General features: G+C 40.0%; 1 protein-coding gene across 1 annotated transcript in view; it reads right to left on the reverse strand.

The window, feature by feature from the left end:
* BUB1 (BUB1 mitotic checkpoint serine/threonine kinase) overlaps window positions 1-14,465 on the reverse strand; it is a 35,731-nt gene that overhangs the window by 13,263 nt on the left and 8,003 nt on the right. Inside the window, exons 7-14 of the mRNA XM_010959002.3 lie at window positions 13,324-13,376; window positions 13,042-13,226; window positions 6,665-6,816; window positions 4,839-5,098; window positions 2,974-3,032; window positions 1,547-1,675; window positions 1,337-1,447; window positions 504-603 (exon numbers count right to left, since the gene is read on the reverse strand). Of these exons, the coding sequence (XP_010957304.2) occupies window positions 504-603; window positions 1,337-1,447; window positions 1,547-1,675; window positions 2,974-3,032; window positions 4,839-5,098; window positions 6,665-6,816; window positions 13,042-13,226; window positions 13,324-13,376 (1,049 nt within the window). The remainder of the gene's footprint in view (window positions 1-503; window positions 604-1,336; window positions 1,448-1,546; window positions 1,676-2,973; window positions 3,033-4,838; window positions 5,099-6,664; window positions 6,817-13,041; window positions 13,227-13,323; window positions 13,377-14,465) is intronic.

Genomic DNA, 14,465 nt, shown 5'->3' on the forward strand with positions numbered 1-14,465 from the left:
ACTCTACCCTGATAGATGTACCCTCTACCCTCTCTAATGTAATGTCCCTCAGGCTTAAAACATATGTTCTCTGCAGCATGACCCAGTATAAGCCACTTCCTTTTCTACTTCATCAACCCTGCAAATGTACACAGACTGCGTATGGATACCTGTATCGGTGAATTCATTTACGTCTAACACAATTCAAAATCTGTAGGATCCCTCAGTTCTCTGATAATTTACAACCATCCTGCTTCCCTTTTCCAACACATGCTTTTGTTCCAGGAAGACTGCTTTCTTGGAACTCCCACTGGCACTGCAGATCTGGAGAAGAGCCGTAGCAACAATCTCCTGGCCATGTGGTTAAGAGGCCCACCAGTGGCAGAGCAGGGAATGGAGCCCAGACCACCTGACTGCCCTGTTCTCTCACCACCTCCCCGCCTTCTCCTGGAGGGACCTCGGCACCACCCGTCACCGTGGCAACACGCACTGCCCCAGTGTTATTCAACTAGATATTTCCTTACCCATAATTTTCTTTGTTTCCATCTTCAAATACAGGAAAAGCAGATGACAAAGAAGAGATAATCTTGTTGACTCCCCAAGCCCCGGAAGAACTTGCATTTTCTGCAACAGAGTAAAACACTGCATTTAATTATTGTATTAGGACAAAATGTTATCCTTTAGGCTAAACTTCAGCTACAAATAAGAAAATGGAATACAAGCTCACAGGAAATAACTGATGTCAGTTTCTGAAGTACTGGGTAACGAGGCATTCTGAAGTGACTTAACCAGTGTCACAAGGGTGTGGCACTCAAGCCTCGAGTTCCTGCCACACGTACAGCATGGTGTTTGCCATTCTTTTAAGACACCACTATGGCCACTGACATTGAATAGAGCTCTCCGTGTCTTTGTCTTCCTACAAGGAGGAATTAACCACTTACCTTTATATTTATCTTTGTCCTGATCTCTCTGGCTTCCAACACAAACCCCTGACTCTAGACATAGGGGGGACGGTTGCTGGCCTCCAACACTCCACCCCAACCTTCCTCTGCTGAGCAAGGCTCACGTAGACCTCAACGACTCAGCCCCTCTCGGCCACTCCCACCATGGGGACTTTTGTCCTTCTTTAGCACTTACTATTTATTATTTTTAAAGAAAAAACAAAAAACAAAAACCAAGTCTACGACACACAGTGAGTTCCTTGTCAAACACTGTTACATATTTTTACTTCACAAATTTTCTGCCCTATGTGACAAGCTCATCAAGGGGAGGGCCATTTCTTGAAATCTTTGCGATTTCTGTGGGCAACCACCCACAGTGCAATCCCCTTAGCAGCTATTAAACAGACTGTCATTACTTTGAAACTGGGCTTCAAATGCGTCTTCATTTTGATCTAGAGATGGCCATTCATCTTTGTCATCAGAAATGTCAGGAAGTGTAGGAGCCTGAAACATATTCATGATGAAACCTTCAAAGAATAGAAAGAGTAACTGTAAACATGGTTGCAAAAGAGCTTTCATTACCTTACTGTCAGAGGCCACACATTCAGACAAAAGGCTTTACATACCTAGTGCTTCTTTGGTGTGCACGGTGGGTGACGGCTGCACTTTGGATGGTGTGGCCTGAACCAGTCCCAGTGATGTGTTTGGAGTTGTGTGAAAAGAACTTGTGTTAACAACCTTATGTGTTTCACATCCTATTAAAGAAATGGGAACAAAATGCAAATTAGTAGAGAAATCAGAATAACTTAGAAGGCACACAACTTAAGAAACTTACTCTACTTAAAACATCTTATTATTGTGGATAACCCTTTCCAAGGACCTCCCTTATTGCAGTGCTTCCACACCTTCCATCTTCATCTTTATAACAGTCTCATGAGGTAGGTAAGGCAAGAGCTAGCCTTTTACAGAAAAGGAAACGAAAGCTCAAAGAGATTAAGCGGCTTGGACTAGGATTGTACCAAACTGGCAGCCTGGTCATAGACAGTACCCTCTGCTGTACTGCATCCCAGGAAATACAAGTTAATAGTCACACTGCAGTTTTTAAGAGTGGGTTTCCATCTCAGTCAGCTGGAGTCCAGACAATGGCAAACAAGGTCCTGTACGGCCTGGGCCCTGTTGGCTCAGACCTCATCTTCCTCCTCCTCTCCCTGCTCCCACTCACCAGCCACTGGCCGCTTTGCTGTGCTTACAACACATCAGAGATATCCCTGCCCAAGGACTCTGCACCTGCTGGTCCCTCTGCCTGAAACAGGTTTTCCAAGCTGGCTGCAAGGGCAGCCTCCTCCCTCAGGCCTTTACCCAAATACCACCCTCCTCCTGAGCCTCTTTCCTGGACAGCTCTGAAATTTCAATCCCCTCCCTCCCCAAAAGCAACACATCCTTCCCCTGCCGTGTGGGCAGGGGCTTCTGCCCCTTCTGTTTGTGACTGCACCTCTCACCACAAACGACAGTGCCCAGCATCTAGCAAGTGCTCAGTTAGGTCTTGGTAAAATAGGTGTCACTTGCTTTTTCAAGTAGCTCTGCTCTCACTAAACTGCCACTGGAAAGGATGTCACAGTCACATGGGGGGTGAGGGGTCACAGAGTGAATGCCCAAGCTGTGGGTCTTATTTATAAAACTTAGTTTCACGCAAATACCTCTAACAAAGTAGTACCAGATAGAAGCATAACACTCCTAATTAAACTTGCAATCACTTTTCCTTCCTCACAGCATCTTAAAGATGACTCTTGTTTTAGGTTAATTTGCTGAGAAATTTACTAGAAGAGTTTTCATAAATCAAGTTTCCAGAGGGTTCTAAGTAATAAGATGTGACTACTGGGTGGATTTCTACCTTTACTTGAAGTGGCCTGGGGCTCCTCTAACCCTGCATTCTGGGAACAGGAAAGCTAACACCAGGCTCACGAAGGTCTCAAGCCTCTAAACAGACCTCTGAGCGACCTGGATGAGTGTGGGCAAACAGGTCAGAGACAAATGTATTATAATTAAGTGTTACCTTCTTTCAGCTCTGCTGCACTCTGAGGCTTGAATTCATGATTATTTTTATTCACACACCTGGAAGAGAAAATTCTTGAGACATGCTAACTCTCAAAGAAAGAATGGTAAAAAAAAATGCCAGCTATTATGAGCCTATTGTTCAAATACAGATAGAAGAGACTAGGTCTACAGTATAGGTGAGTTGACTGTTTTATTTTGTTTCTCATATCCTTTTGAGGAAAATAATTCTTACTGATAAAGGCCAGGCATTAACATTTGCTTGACATAGTGATCCTGCATTTTAAACACCATGATCACTGTTCCTATGTGTGGTCGGGCAGGGTAACCGCTTCCCTGATTCAGATGATCCCATTTATTGCACAGCTAAAGGGCTGACACGCAGCTGCGGGCTGGGGAGCCCCGTGCGGTGGTCCCCGGCCACCACGTGGGGAAGTGTTGGTGCCTCAGTGGCGCAGGCCGCCTCCACGTGATGGGCAGACAGCCATGGTGCACTGTTCTATAGACTTTAAGTTATCAAAAAAGAAGAAAATGGTACATAAGATACTTATATCACAGTTTGTTTTAAGGACAGTCGTGACAGTGGACTTCATCAGTCTATTTAACACTGCTCCCCCTCATGGACCTTGTGAGGATGTTATGTAAAAAGTGCCAAGCACTTTCAATTTTACAAATCCCTATCAAACTGTCACAAAAACACGAGTTTTATATGAGATATCAGAGAAGGATCCCTTTCTCTGCCGTGGTCAGCTGTCTGGGCTACTGAGCATGCCATGGGGGTCCATTCAGTCCCTGACCCGCACCAAGGTCAGGGCCAACCTGCAGTGCTTCTGACTGAGACCTGAATGTTCACTAGGTTAGAGTTTCACAGTGTTATAAGGGGCGGCTGCCTCTGGCTCCCACCGCCTCACTAGTCCCTCTCTGCGGGGACGGCTGGACATGCATCATGTCTACGGGGCCTGTCACTGCTGCTGCTGCTGTGTTATGGGCTTAAATATACCATGAAGAACTGATAAGTCACAGCCCCCACACTTCAGTCCTCTCTTTACAAACATGGTGAGACCCAGGACACAGGACTGTATTATCCTAATATGCCTGAAAAAGTGTGATGATTTTAAACCTTGTTTCCAGAAGAAATCTTTGATAAAAGTTAACCTTGGACATCGGGGAGAACCAGTGCTTAAGGACAATACCCGGTACTAAGGGGTTTTGCCCAAGGGGAGGATGTGAGTAACATTGTAGCGTTTAATTTTCCTAATGGATCAATAAAATTCTTACATATTTAAAAAAGAGAGAGCACCAAAGTGACTGAAGATAAAACTATAAACAAGCGATGTGACATTAATTGTAATTTCTGCAATCTAGGAAAAATCACTCAAAATTGGAGGAAAAAACCTCCACAGCAGTGTAGACAGACTTTGGCATATTGTGTCCTGGAGATTAATCCCAACTGCTCCCGTGGGAAGACAGAAGGAACGTGAGAAGAACACATGTCAGGGAACTACCTGGGTATAATAACCCTATATATGTTCAGTCAAAACCAGTGAGCAAAGGCAAGTTCAGTTTAACAGCTGTATGTTCTTCAGCCACAAAAAAACGGTTGCGTTTCAGGGTACTGAATATTTTTAATTCAAGAGAAGTATGAAGCAAAACAAATACTCTACAAGAAGCATGGAAAAGTAAGGCTGAAAGATTTGGGGCTAACGTTTTGGTAACTTAGCTTTTCCACTACATGCCCACCTCAAAGTTATTTTAAGACCCAGGACTCCTCCATCGCTGACACACTGCTCTGGATGCTGCGGACCGTGTGAAGGAGCAGTCAGATACCGTTCACATCACATCGTCTGGAGGATGACCTGGGCTTACCTGGCATCTTTGCCGGCCGCTGTAAACATGGAGTCTGTCATGGGCTGGGCTGTCAGAGAAACCGGGGGAGCTACAATCTGGCTGACAGCTGGGGACACCAAAGCAGCAGTGACAGCATTTGCCGCAAGAGGGACAACAGGAGGCACCTCTCCCTGTTTCTCTCCCGTGCTCTTTGAGGTCTGCTGATTGATGGCTGGAGGACTCGGTGCTCTCACTTCCTGCTGGGAGCCTGCATGTGGCCCCAGACGGGTGGGATTAACCTTCCATGTTAATCAAACAAACAAAAACAAAGCTGTGAGGTCCAGACTGCTACTGACTAGGTATTACAGCTTTCCGAACAATGGCATCTGTCTTCAGTAGATTCCTTTCCCCCTGAGGCAGCCCCTCACCCCTCCAGGTGTTCTGAACTGAACAGTCAACAACAATGGAGGCCACTCCGCGAGCGGGATGCTTTTGTAGCTTCATAACCACAGACTCACCCGGCAGCTCAGACTTCTAACCACTGAAATACCAGCCCTGACCATTCACCAGTATTTAAAACCTATCATATTTCTCTTAATTTTGGGAAAAGACCAACAAATCAATGTTATCAAATGCTCATAATGGTGTTCCTCCCATTAAAACACCCTTCTAAAATAGCTGTCTCTTTGTTTTGGTCAAAGCCAACACAGAGGCCAAAAGACAGTGGAGCAGTGCCTTCAAAGAGACTGAGGGAGCATGACTTCCCTCCTGGAACATCATCACCAAGTGTGGGGGCAGAATAAACATATGTCCAGACACACAAGAGATCTCAAAAAATTAACCCCTCAGATTTGCTTTTAAAAACAAGCTCTTGGTCGGGGAGGGACAGCTCAGTGGTAGAGCGCACGCTTAGCACGCATGAGGCCCTGAGTTCCATTAAACCCACCCCCCAGAAAACTAATTACCAGCTCCCCCACCCAACCCCCCACAAAAATAAAGATTAAAAAAAAAGCTCTTGGATGCTATGCCACCAAAATGAGGAAGCAGAGGACAAACAATGACGTGGGAACCAGAATACAAACAGCATAAAACACCACAGAAAAGGAACAAAGGGAGGACGGCCACCTGGAGACCAGCCTGGAGGTGGAAGACAAGAGGGTCTGGGAAGCATGTGGCTGAGAAACGTGAAACCAAGAGCGTATCTGATGTATTCAAACGTAATGAAAGGATATTTCCAGTTTCTTCAGCGTTTGGGGATAACTGACCGATAAGTAGCAGGAAAATATAGCAAAAGAAAAGTGAGCACATTATTTTAACAATTCCTTAGAACTACTCAGGAAAAAACAAATTATACAACAAAGGAAATCCAAATAAATAAGAAAAAATGAAATAATACGATTGAAAACTGGACAAAGTCGATCAAAGTCAATTTAAAGTAAAAAAAGGCAAACAGAAACAAATGTAGTTTTAAAAGTCCAAATTCACCTGTATTAAAAAAAAAAGTATCAAATGGTTGAAAATTTTTAGGATAGCTAAAGTTAGCATGTGCATACAAGAAACAGGTACTGTTTGTTATTCACTATTAATATGAATATAAAATGGCAAACTCTAGCGGGGCAGAATGACAATATTTTAGGTACACAAACATATATAAAAACATACTACACATTCTGTTCTGTAACTTCCTTTCTCATTCTACATTCAGAACATCTTTCTGTGTCAAATTGTTTAAAAAATTGGGGAAGATAGTAACTAAATTAGCAACAGAATAAACTCTAAAATTAGGGCACAGAAAGAAGCACACAGAAATGGAAACAGAAATCACTGTGCTGGGCACGGGAAGCGTCAGCAAAGAGCACACACACCTCAGATCTCTCCTGGGAAGAGGGTGGGTTCTCCCGCGACGTCTCCACCACTTGGTGCAACTTCTTATGAAGTTCATCCATTTTCTGTTTTAATAGTTCCTCTTCAAAAGCATTTGCTTCTTTCCTTCTCATATAATGCCTGTCTTCGTTTACTTTAAGAACAACAAAATATGGTTTGCATGTGAAATTTAAATTCAGGTCATCAGATGAAAACTTCCCAAACTTAAAGAAGGAATCAGATATCCAAGTACAGGAAGCTCAGAGGGTTCCAAACATGAAGAACCCAAATAGACCCACATCAAGACATATCACAATCAAGACGGCCAGAGTCAAGGATAAAGAAATGATCCTAAAGGCAGCAAGAGAAAAGCAAAGAGTGAGTTACAAGGGAACCCCCATAAGGCTCTCAGCTGATTTCTCTACACAAACACTACAGGCCAGAAGGGAGTGGCAAGATATATTCAAAGTCCTGAATGAAAAGAAGATGCAGCCTAGGATACTTTATCCAGCAAGGTTATCCTTTAGGATAGAAGGAGACATAAAGGTTTTTACAGACAAGCAAAAACTATAAGAGTTTAGCAACACTAAACCTATGCTAAATGAAATATTGAAAGGTCTACTCTAAACAGAAAAGCAGCCAGATGCTACAGAAATGAGAAACTCACAACTGGAAAGGTGATAACTCATAAATTACGAATAAAATAAACACAAAATTGTAAAAGAAGATATCTAAATCATTGAGAGTGGGAGAGGGAGGCAGGAAAATATAGAATCTTTTTTTTCTTTCTTTTTTAAATTTTTTGTTCTCAGTAGGATGGGTTTGAGATCATGTTACTATCAATTTAATAAAAACAGTTATAGTAATGGGCTAATAGACTTACAAAAAAGGGTAACCACAAGCCAAAAACTTACAAGGGAGTCACAAAAACTAAATAAAATCCATGATAATACAAAGGAAAATTACCAAACCACAAAAGGAAGAAGAAAGGAACAAAGAGGAAATACCAAATCAACTGCAAAGATAAGTACAAAATGGCAATAAACACACATCTATCATTAATTACTGTAAACGTTAATGGACTAAATGTTCCAGTCAAAAGACACAGAGTGGCAGACTGGATAATAAAGCAAGAACCTTCAATATGCTGCATACAAGAGACCCACTTTAGGGAGAAGGACACGTATAGATTGAGAGTGAAAGGATGGAAAGGATATTCCATGCAAATGGAAAAGCCAAAAAAGCAGGTGTAGCAGTACTGATTTCAGACAAAATAGACTTTAAAACTTTAAAAGGCCATAAAGAAAGATAAAGAAGGACATTTTATAATGATTAAAGGAATAACACAAGATGAGGATATTATACTCGTTAATATATATGCACCCAATATAGGAGCACCTAAATACATAAAACAATTACTAACAGAGATAAAGGGGGATATTGATGGGAATACAATCATAGTTGGAGATTTTAACACCACATTAACATCACTAGACAGATCTTTCAGACAGAAAATAAATAAAGCAACAGAGAAATTATTAATACAATAGAAAAATCAGACTTGGTGGATATTTTCAGAGCATCACACCCCCCCAAAATAGGATACACATTCTTTTCAAGTGCATATGGAACATTTTCTAGGATTGATCATGTACTTGGGCACAAAAGAAACCTCAACAATTTTAAGAATATAGAAATTATCTCAAGCATCTTTACTGACCACAATGCCATGAAACTAGAAATCAACAACAGAGAAACAAAGAAGAAAAAAAGGAAAGTATGGAGATTAAACAATATGCTATTAAAAAACCAATGGGTCAATGAGGAAATCAAAGCTGAAATTTAAAAATACCTTGAGACAAGCGAAAATGAAAGCACAACCACACAAAATTTATGGGACACAGCAAAGGCAGTGCTATGAGGGAAGTTTACAGTGATACAGGCCTTCCTCAAAAAAGAAGAACAATCTCAAATAAACAATTTAACCCACCAGCTGAAAGAACTAGAACAAGAACAAAGAACCCCAGAAGGCAGCAGAAGGAAGGAAATTATAAAGATCAGGGAGGAAATAAATAAAATAGAGATTAAAAAAACCATAGAAAAAAAAAATCAATCAAACCAAAAGCTGGTTTTTTGAAAAAGTAAATAAAATCGACAAACCTCTGGCCAAACTCACAAAGAAGAAAAAAGAGAGAGCACAAATTAGCAAAATAAGAAAGAAAAATGGAGAAAGTACAACAAATAAAATAGAAATACAGACTATCATACGAGAATATTATGAAAAACTATATGGAACCAAACTGGATAACCTAGAGGAGATGGACAAGTTTCTGGAAACATACAGTCCACCACGACTGAATCAAGAAGAAACTGACCACTTGAGCAAACCGGTCACTAGAAATGAAATCGAAATAGCAATAAAAAACCTCCCTACAAATAAAAGTCCAGGACCGGACGGCTTCACTGGGGAATTCTACCAAACATACAAAGAAGAACTCATACCAGTCCTTCTCAAACTCTTCCAGAAGATTGAAAAGGAGGGAATACTCCCAAACTCATTCTATGAAGCCACCATCACCCTGATACCAAAACCAGGCAGACATTGCCAAAAAAGAGAATTATAGGCCAATATCACTGATGAACATAGATGCCAAAATCCTCACCAAAATATTAGCAAATAGAATCCAACAACACATAAAAAAGATTATACATCATGACAAAGTGGGGTTCATCCCAGGGACACAAGGGTGGTTCAACATACGCAAATCAATCAATGTAATACATCATATCAACAAGAGAAAGGACAAAAACTACATGATCATCTCAATAGATGTAGAAAAAGCATCTGATAAAATTCAACACCCATTTATGATAAAAACTCTCGCCAAAGTGGGTATAGAGGGAACATATCTCAACATAATAAAAGCTATATATGACAAACCTACAGCCAGCATAGTACTCAATGGTGAAAAACTCAAAAAGCTTCCCACTAAAATCTGGGACAAGACAAGGATGCCCACTATCACCACTCCTATTCAACATAGTCTTGGAAGTCCTAGCCACAGCAATCAGGCAAGAGAGAGAAATAAAAGGGATCCAAATTGGAAAAGAAGAGGTAAAAGTGTCACTATATGTCGACAATATGTTACCACATATAGAAAACCCTAAAAGGTCCACACAAAAACTACTAGAGCTGATCGAAGAATTCAGCAAGGTAGCAGGTTACAAGATTAACGTTCAAAAATCAGTTGCATTTCTTTACACTAACAATGAATCAACAGAAAAAGAAAGTAAAGAAACAATCCCCTTTAAAATAGCACCCAAAGTAATAAAATATCTAGGAATAAATCTAACCAAGGAGGTGAAAGAATTATACACAGAAAATTAGAAACCATTGATGAAGTATATTAAAGAAGACTTTAAAAAATGGAAAGATATCCCATGCTCTTGGACTGGAAGAATCAATATTGTTAAAATGGTCACACTGCCCAAGGCAATCTATAGATTTAATGCAATCCCTATCAAATTACCCAGGACACATTTCACAGAACTAGAACAAATCATAATAAAATTTATATGGAACCATCGAAGACCTAGAATTGCCAAAGCATTACTGAAGAGAAAGAAAGAAGCTGGAGGAATAACTCTCCCAAACTTCAGACAATACTACAGTAATAAAGACAGCATGGTATTGGTACAAAAACAGACATATAGACCAAGGGAACAGAATAGAGAGCTCAGAAATGAACCCACAAACTTTTGGTCAACTAATCTTCGACAAAGGAGGCAAGAATATACAATGGAATAAAGACAGTCTCTTCAGCAAATGGTGTTGGGAAAACTGGACAGCAGCATGTAAAGCAAAGAAGCTAGAACACTCCCTTACACCATATACAAAAATCAACTCAAAATGGATCAAAGACCTAAACATAAGACAAGATACAATAAACCTCCTAGAGGAAAATATAGGCAAAACATTATCTGACATACATTTCAAAAATGTTCTCCTAGAACAGTCTACTCAAGCAATAGAAATAAAAGCAAGAATAAACAAATGGGACCTAATGAAACTTACAAGCTTCTGCACAGCAAAGGAAACCATAAGGAAAACAGACAACCTACGGAATGGGAGAAAATTTTTGCAAATGAAACCAACAAAGGCTTGATCTCCAGAACATATAAATAGCTCATACAACTTAATAAGAAAAAAATTAACAACCCAATCCAAAAATGGGCAGAAGACCTAAACAAGCAATTCTCCAAGGAAGACATAAAAATGATCAATAGGCACATACAAAAATGGTCAATATCACTAATTATCAGAGAAATGCAAATCAAAACTACAATGAGGTATCACCTCACACCAGTCAGAATGGCCATCATTCAAAAATCCACAAACGACAAATGCTGGAGAGGCTGTGGAGAAAAGGGAACCCTCCATCACTGCTGGTGGGAATGCAGTTTGGTGCAGCCACTGTGGAAAACAGTATGGAGATTCCTCAAAAGACTAGGAATAGACTTACCATATGACCCAGGAATCCCGCTCCTGGGCATATATCCAGAAGGAACCCTACTTCAAAATGACACCTGCACCCCAATGTTCATAGCAGCACTATTTACAATAGCCAAGACATGGAAACAGCCTAAATGTCCATCAACAGGTGACTGGATAAAGAAGATGTGGTATATTTATACAATGGAATACTACTCAGTCATAAAAACTGACAACATAACGCCATTTGCAGCAACATGGATGCTCCTGGAGAATGTCATTCTAAGTGAAGTAAGCCAGAAAGAGAAAGAAAAATACCATATGAGATCGCTCATATGTGGAATCTAAAACAAAAAAACAAAAAAACAAACAAAGCATAAATACAAAACAGAAATAGACTCATAGACATAGAATATAAACTTGTGGTTGCCAAGGGGGCGGGGGGTGGGAAGAGATAGACTGGGATTTCAAAAATGTAGAATAGATAAACAAGATTATACTGTAGAGCACAGGGAAATATATATAAGATCTTACAGTAGCTCACAGAGGAAAAAATGTGACAATGAATATATATATATGTTCATGTATAACTGAAAAATTGTGCTCTTCATGGGAATCTGACACAACATTGTAAAATGATTATAAATCAGTAAAAAAAAGTCAAAAACAAAATTCAGGTCATCAGAAAAAATAAAATTCAGGTCATCAGAAGAATACATGCGAAATGAGTGAAAGGTTATTTTTAAGATGGTAAAGTTTTCACTAGGTCTTTTCCATGTATATTAGGTTATTAAAATTGAAGTGTGTAATTATTTTTCAATTATAATTTTTACCTGCCCTCAGCAATTATTACTTTTAAGTTCAGGGCATGTAAGTTGTAAAAATTTACATGATCAACAAAAATATTTGGTAATAGCACAGTATTACCAACTTTTTTTATTTGATACTAAACACTTCTTGTAGAACAATCATGACTGTGCAAATCATTTGAAAAATGGAACTGTTTTTAAAAGATATTAACCTCTAGGTGCTTTCTCAGAAGAAATAAGAGTAAAGTGCACTGAAAGGTCAGTGCGTTAAGTACCTTGATCTCAGTCCCACTTCCAATAATTAGTTAACATAACCATATCACATACTAATAGAACCATCCAGCTCAGACTTTACCATCTGTTCAAGGCACAAAAATGTCCTCTGTGAGTGTCAACTGACTGTCCTCTTAGTTGTTAACCAAATGAGAAATAAGGAATGAATCAAAAGTGGCCTACAGCACAAATACTCAGACGGTGCAGAAGCCCTGAGTGGAACAGAGGTTTGTTTTCCTCTAAGGTTCATGTTGCTACAGCAAAGGCAAGTGCCAATATCTGTGTTAATGTTGTTTCCCTGAGAACCCTGACCCACTGCACAGGACAGCCATGAATAATATCACACTTGGAGCAGAGGACTCCTGAATGTCTTACGTATCGTAGTTGCAGATCTTGAAAAATCTCTTCTCAACACTAGTTCCCAACCTAATCCTTTCACGGTACAAACAACTGACTCAGAGGTTTAGAATTGCTATATAGAGAAGTTCAAATCCATATGATAATACTGAAAAGTTTTAAAATATCTCTTTCACAAAAGCTAAGGAACACTGGCGTGGATACATACTTTAGTGTTGTTTCAACTCTCAGCTTTGCTGTCAAGATACCAATTTAGCCCTTGGACAAACATAGTTGCTACACTAGTATAGTTTAACAAGATTTCTAGGCTTCTGACAGGATGAGCTAGACTCTTTTTTTTTTTTTTTGTAGATTCTTTCAGTATAGCCAATTATCTGCTAAAAATGTAATTACTCAGAGATGAAGATTAAGTGGCATAAGGTATCTCAAATTGTAAGACGGCAGGTACCCCACTGTTCGTGCTTTCTCCGCTGATTGTATTTCTGTGCTCTCAGTTCTTCAAAGGAAAATTCTGATTCTCCACGAATAAGCTTCTCCTTGCAATACATGACAACCTGCTGAACGTCAGCTGCGGCTGCCAAAGACGGGTGTGTGGAGTATCCTGACTTAGAAATCACGATCACCCTTTGCTCCCTAAAATGGGGAAGAATACATTATTTCCAACACTGTACTGAATGAAGCAGGTCTTGAAGGAAACTAAGTCATAGCTTAATGCACTGATTATACTTGCTTATTTGACTCTTTATCACAAGCTGAAGATATTACTCCAGAAAGTTCTGAACCCTAAAAAGACAGAAAAGAAACATAAGCATTTACTTATCTGAAAAGTAACTGTCATCCAAATTACTTCACAAAACAATATGAAAACACTTGAGGGGCTTGTTAATCACCAAATAGAGTCATATATGCTCTTTTAAATTAGAATTAATATCTGAGGCTTTGGTTTGCATTTTTACACTTATGATAACTTTTGCAACTCAAGAGTCCAATAAGAATTTGATTTAAGAATATGAAAATGAATATTCGTGTATGACTGAAGCATTGTGCTATACATCAGAAATTGACACAACACTGTAATCTGACTATACTTCAATAAAAAAGAAAGAAAGAAAGAAATTGATATTAAAAATATCTACTTGGTGGTAGAGAAGGGCACTTATTTCCCTTTGATCCATAGTCTAAGAGCTGAGCCCCAGTGCCAAACTATAAAGAGATTAATATTTCAAATAGCTACATTAAAAGAAAAATCATTACATTTCTTTTCTGGTACTGGTCTACCCTCAGGAGTTCCCAATGCCAGCATTCATTCATGAAACAGATATTTACTGAACACCTTGTACACGTCATGTCCTGAGCTAGGTCCTGGGAATGTGACTATCTCCACTGTTTCGAAGATTAGTCAGAGCAGTAGGAAGCACAGGACAGGCAAATGTGAGCAGGATGTAAACTGGAACAGTCTGAGTGCCTGTCAGAGTTAGAAATTCATATTCTACTTCTAGGAATGTGTATCATTGATAAAACCTGCACATTTGCACGAAGAACAGAGGCATCTCCGTGGGATGTTGCTTAAAGGAGGTCCTTAGCTGTTTGAAAAAGCAATGGTACTGTGAAGAGGAAAGATGCTGGGAAACAAGGAGAGGGAAGGAGAGAGCGTTTTTATGAGCCATCGGGATGGAAGAGCTCTCCACAGGGCAAAAGTCTCAAGGACAAAAGACCAGCATGGGTGGAAGGCCGCCTCTCCCCACCGTGATGGCAGGGAAGGCTGCAGCTACATTTACTGGCTGGTGCAGAAGCTGACGGATGTCAGCTGACAGCTTCTGTGGTCTCACTGAGATAGTATTCCTCAGCTCCTGAGGAAGAGGTAGTCAGGTC

The sequence above is a fragment of the Camelus bactrianus genome, chromosome 28 (assembly GCF_048773025.1).
Source record: "Camelus bactrianus isolate YW-2024 breed Bactrian camel chromosome 28, ASM4877302v1, whole genome shotgun sequence".
Taxonomy (NCBI): Eukaryota; Metazoa; Chordata; class Mammalia; order Artiodactyla; family Camelidae; genus Camelus; species Camelus bactrianus.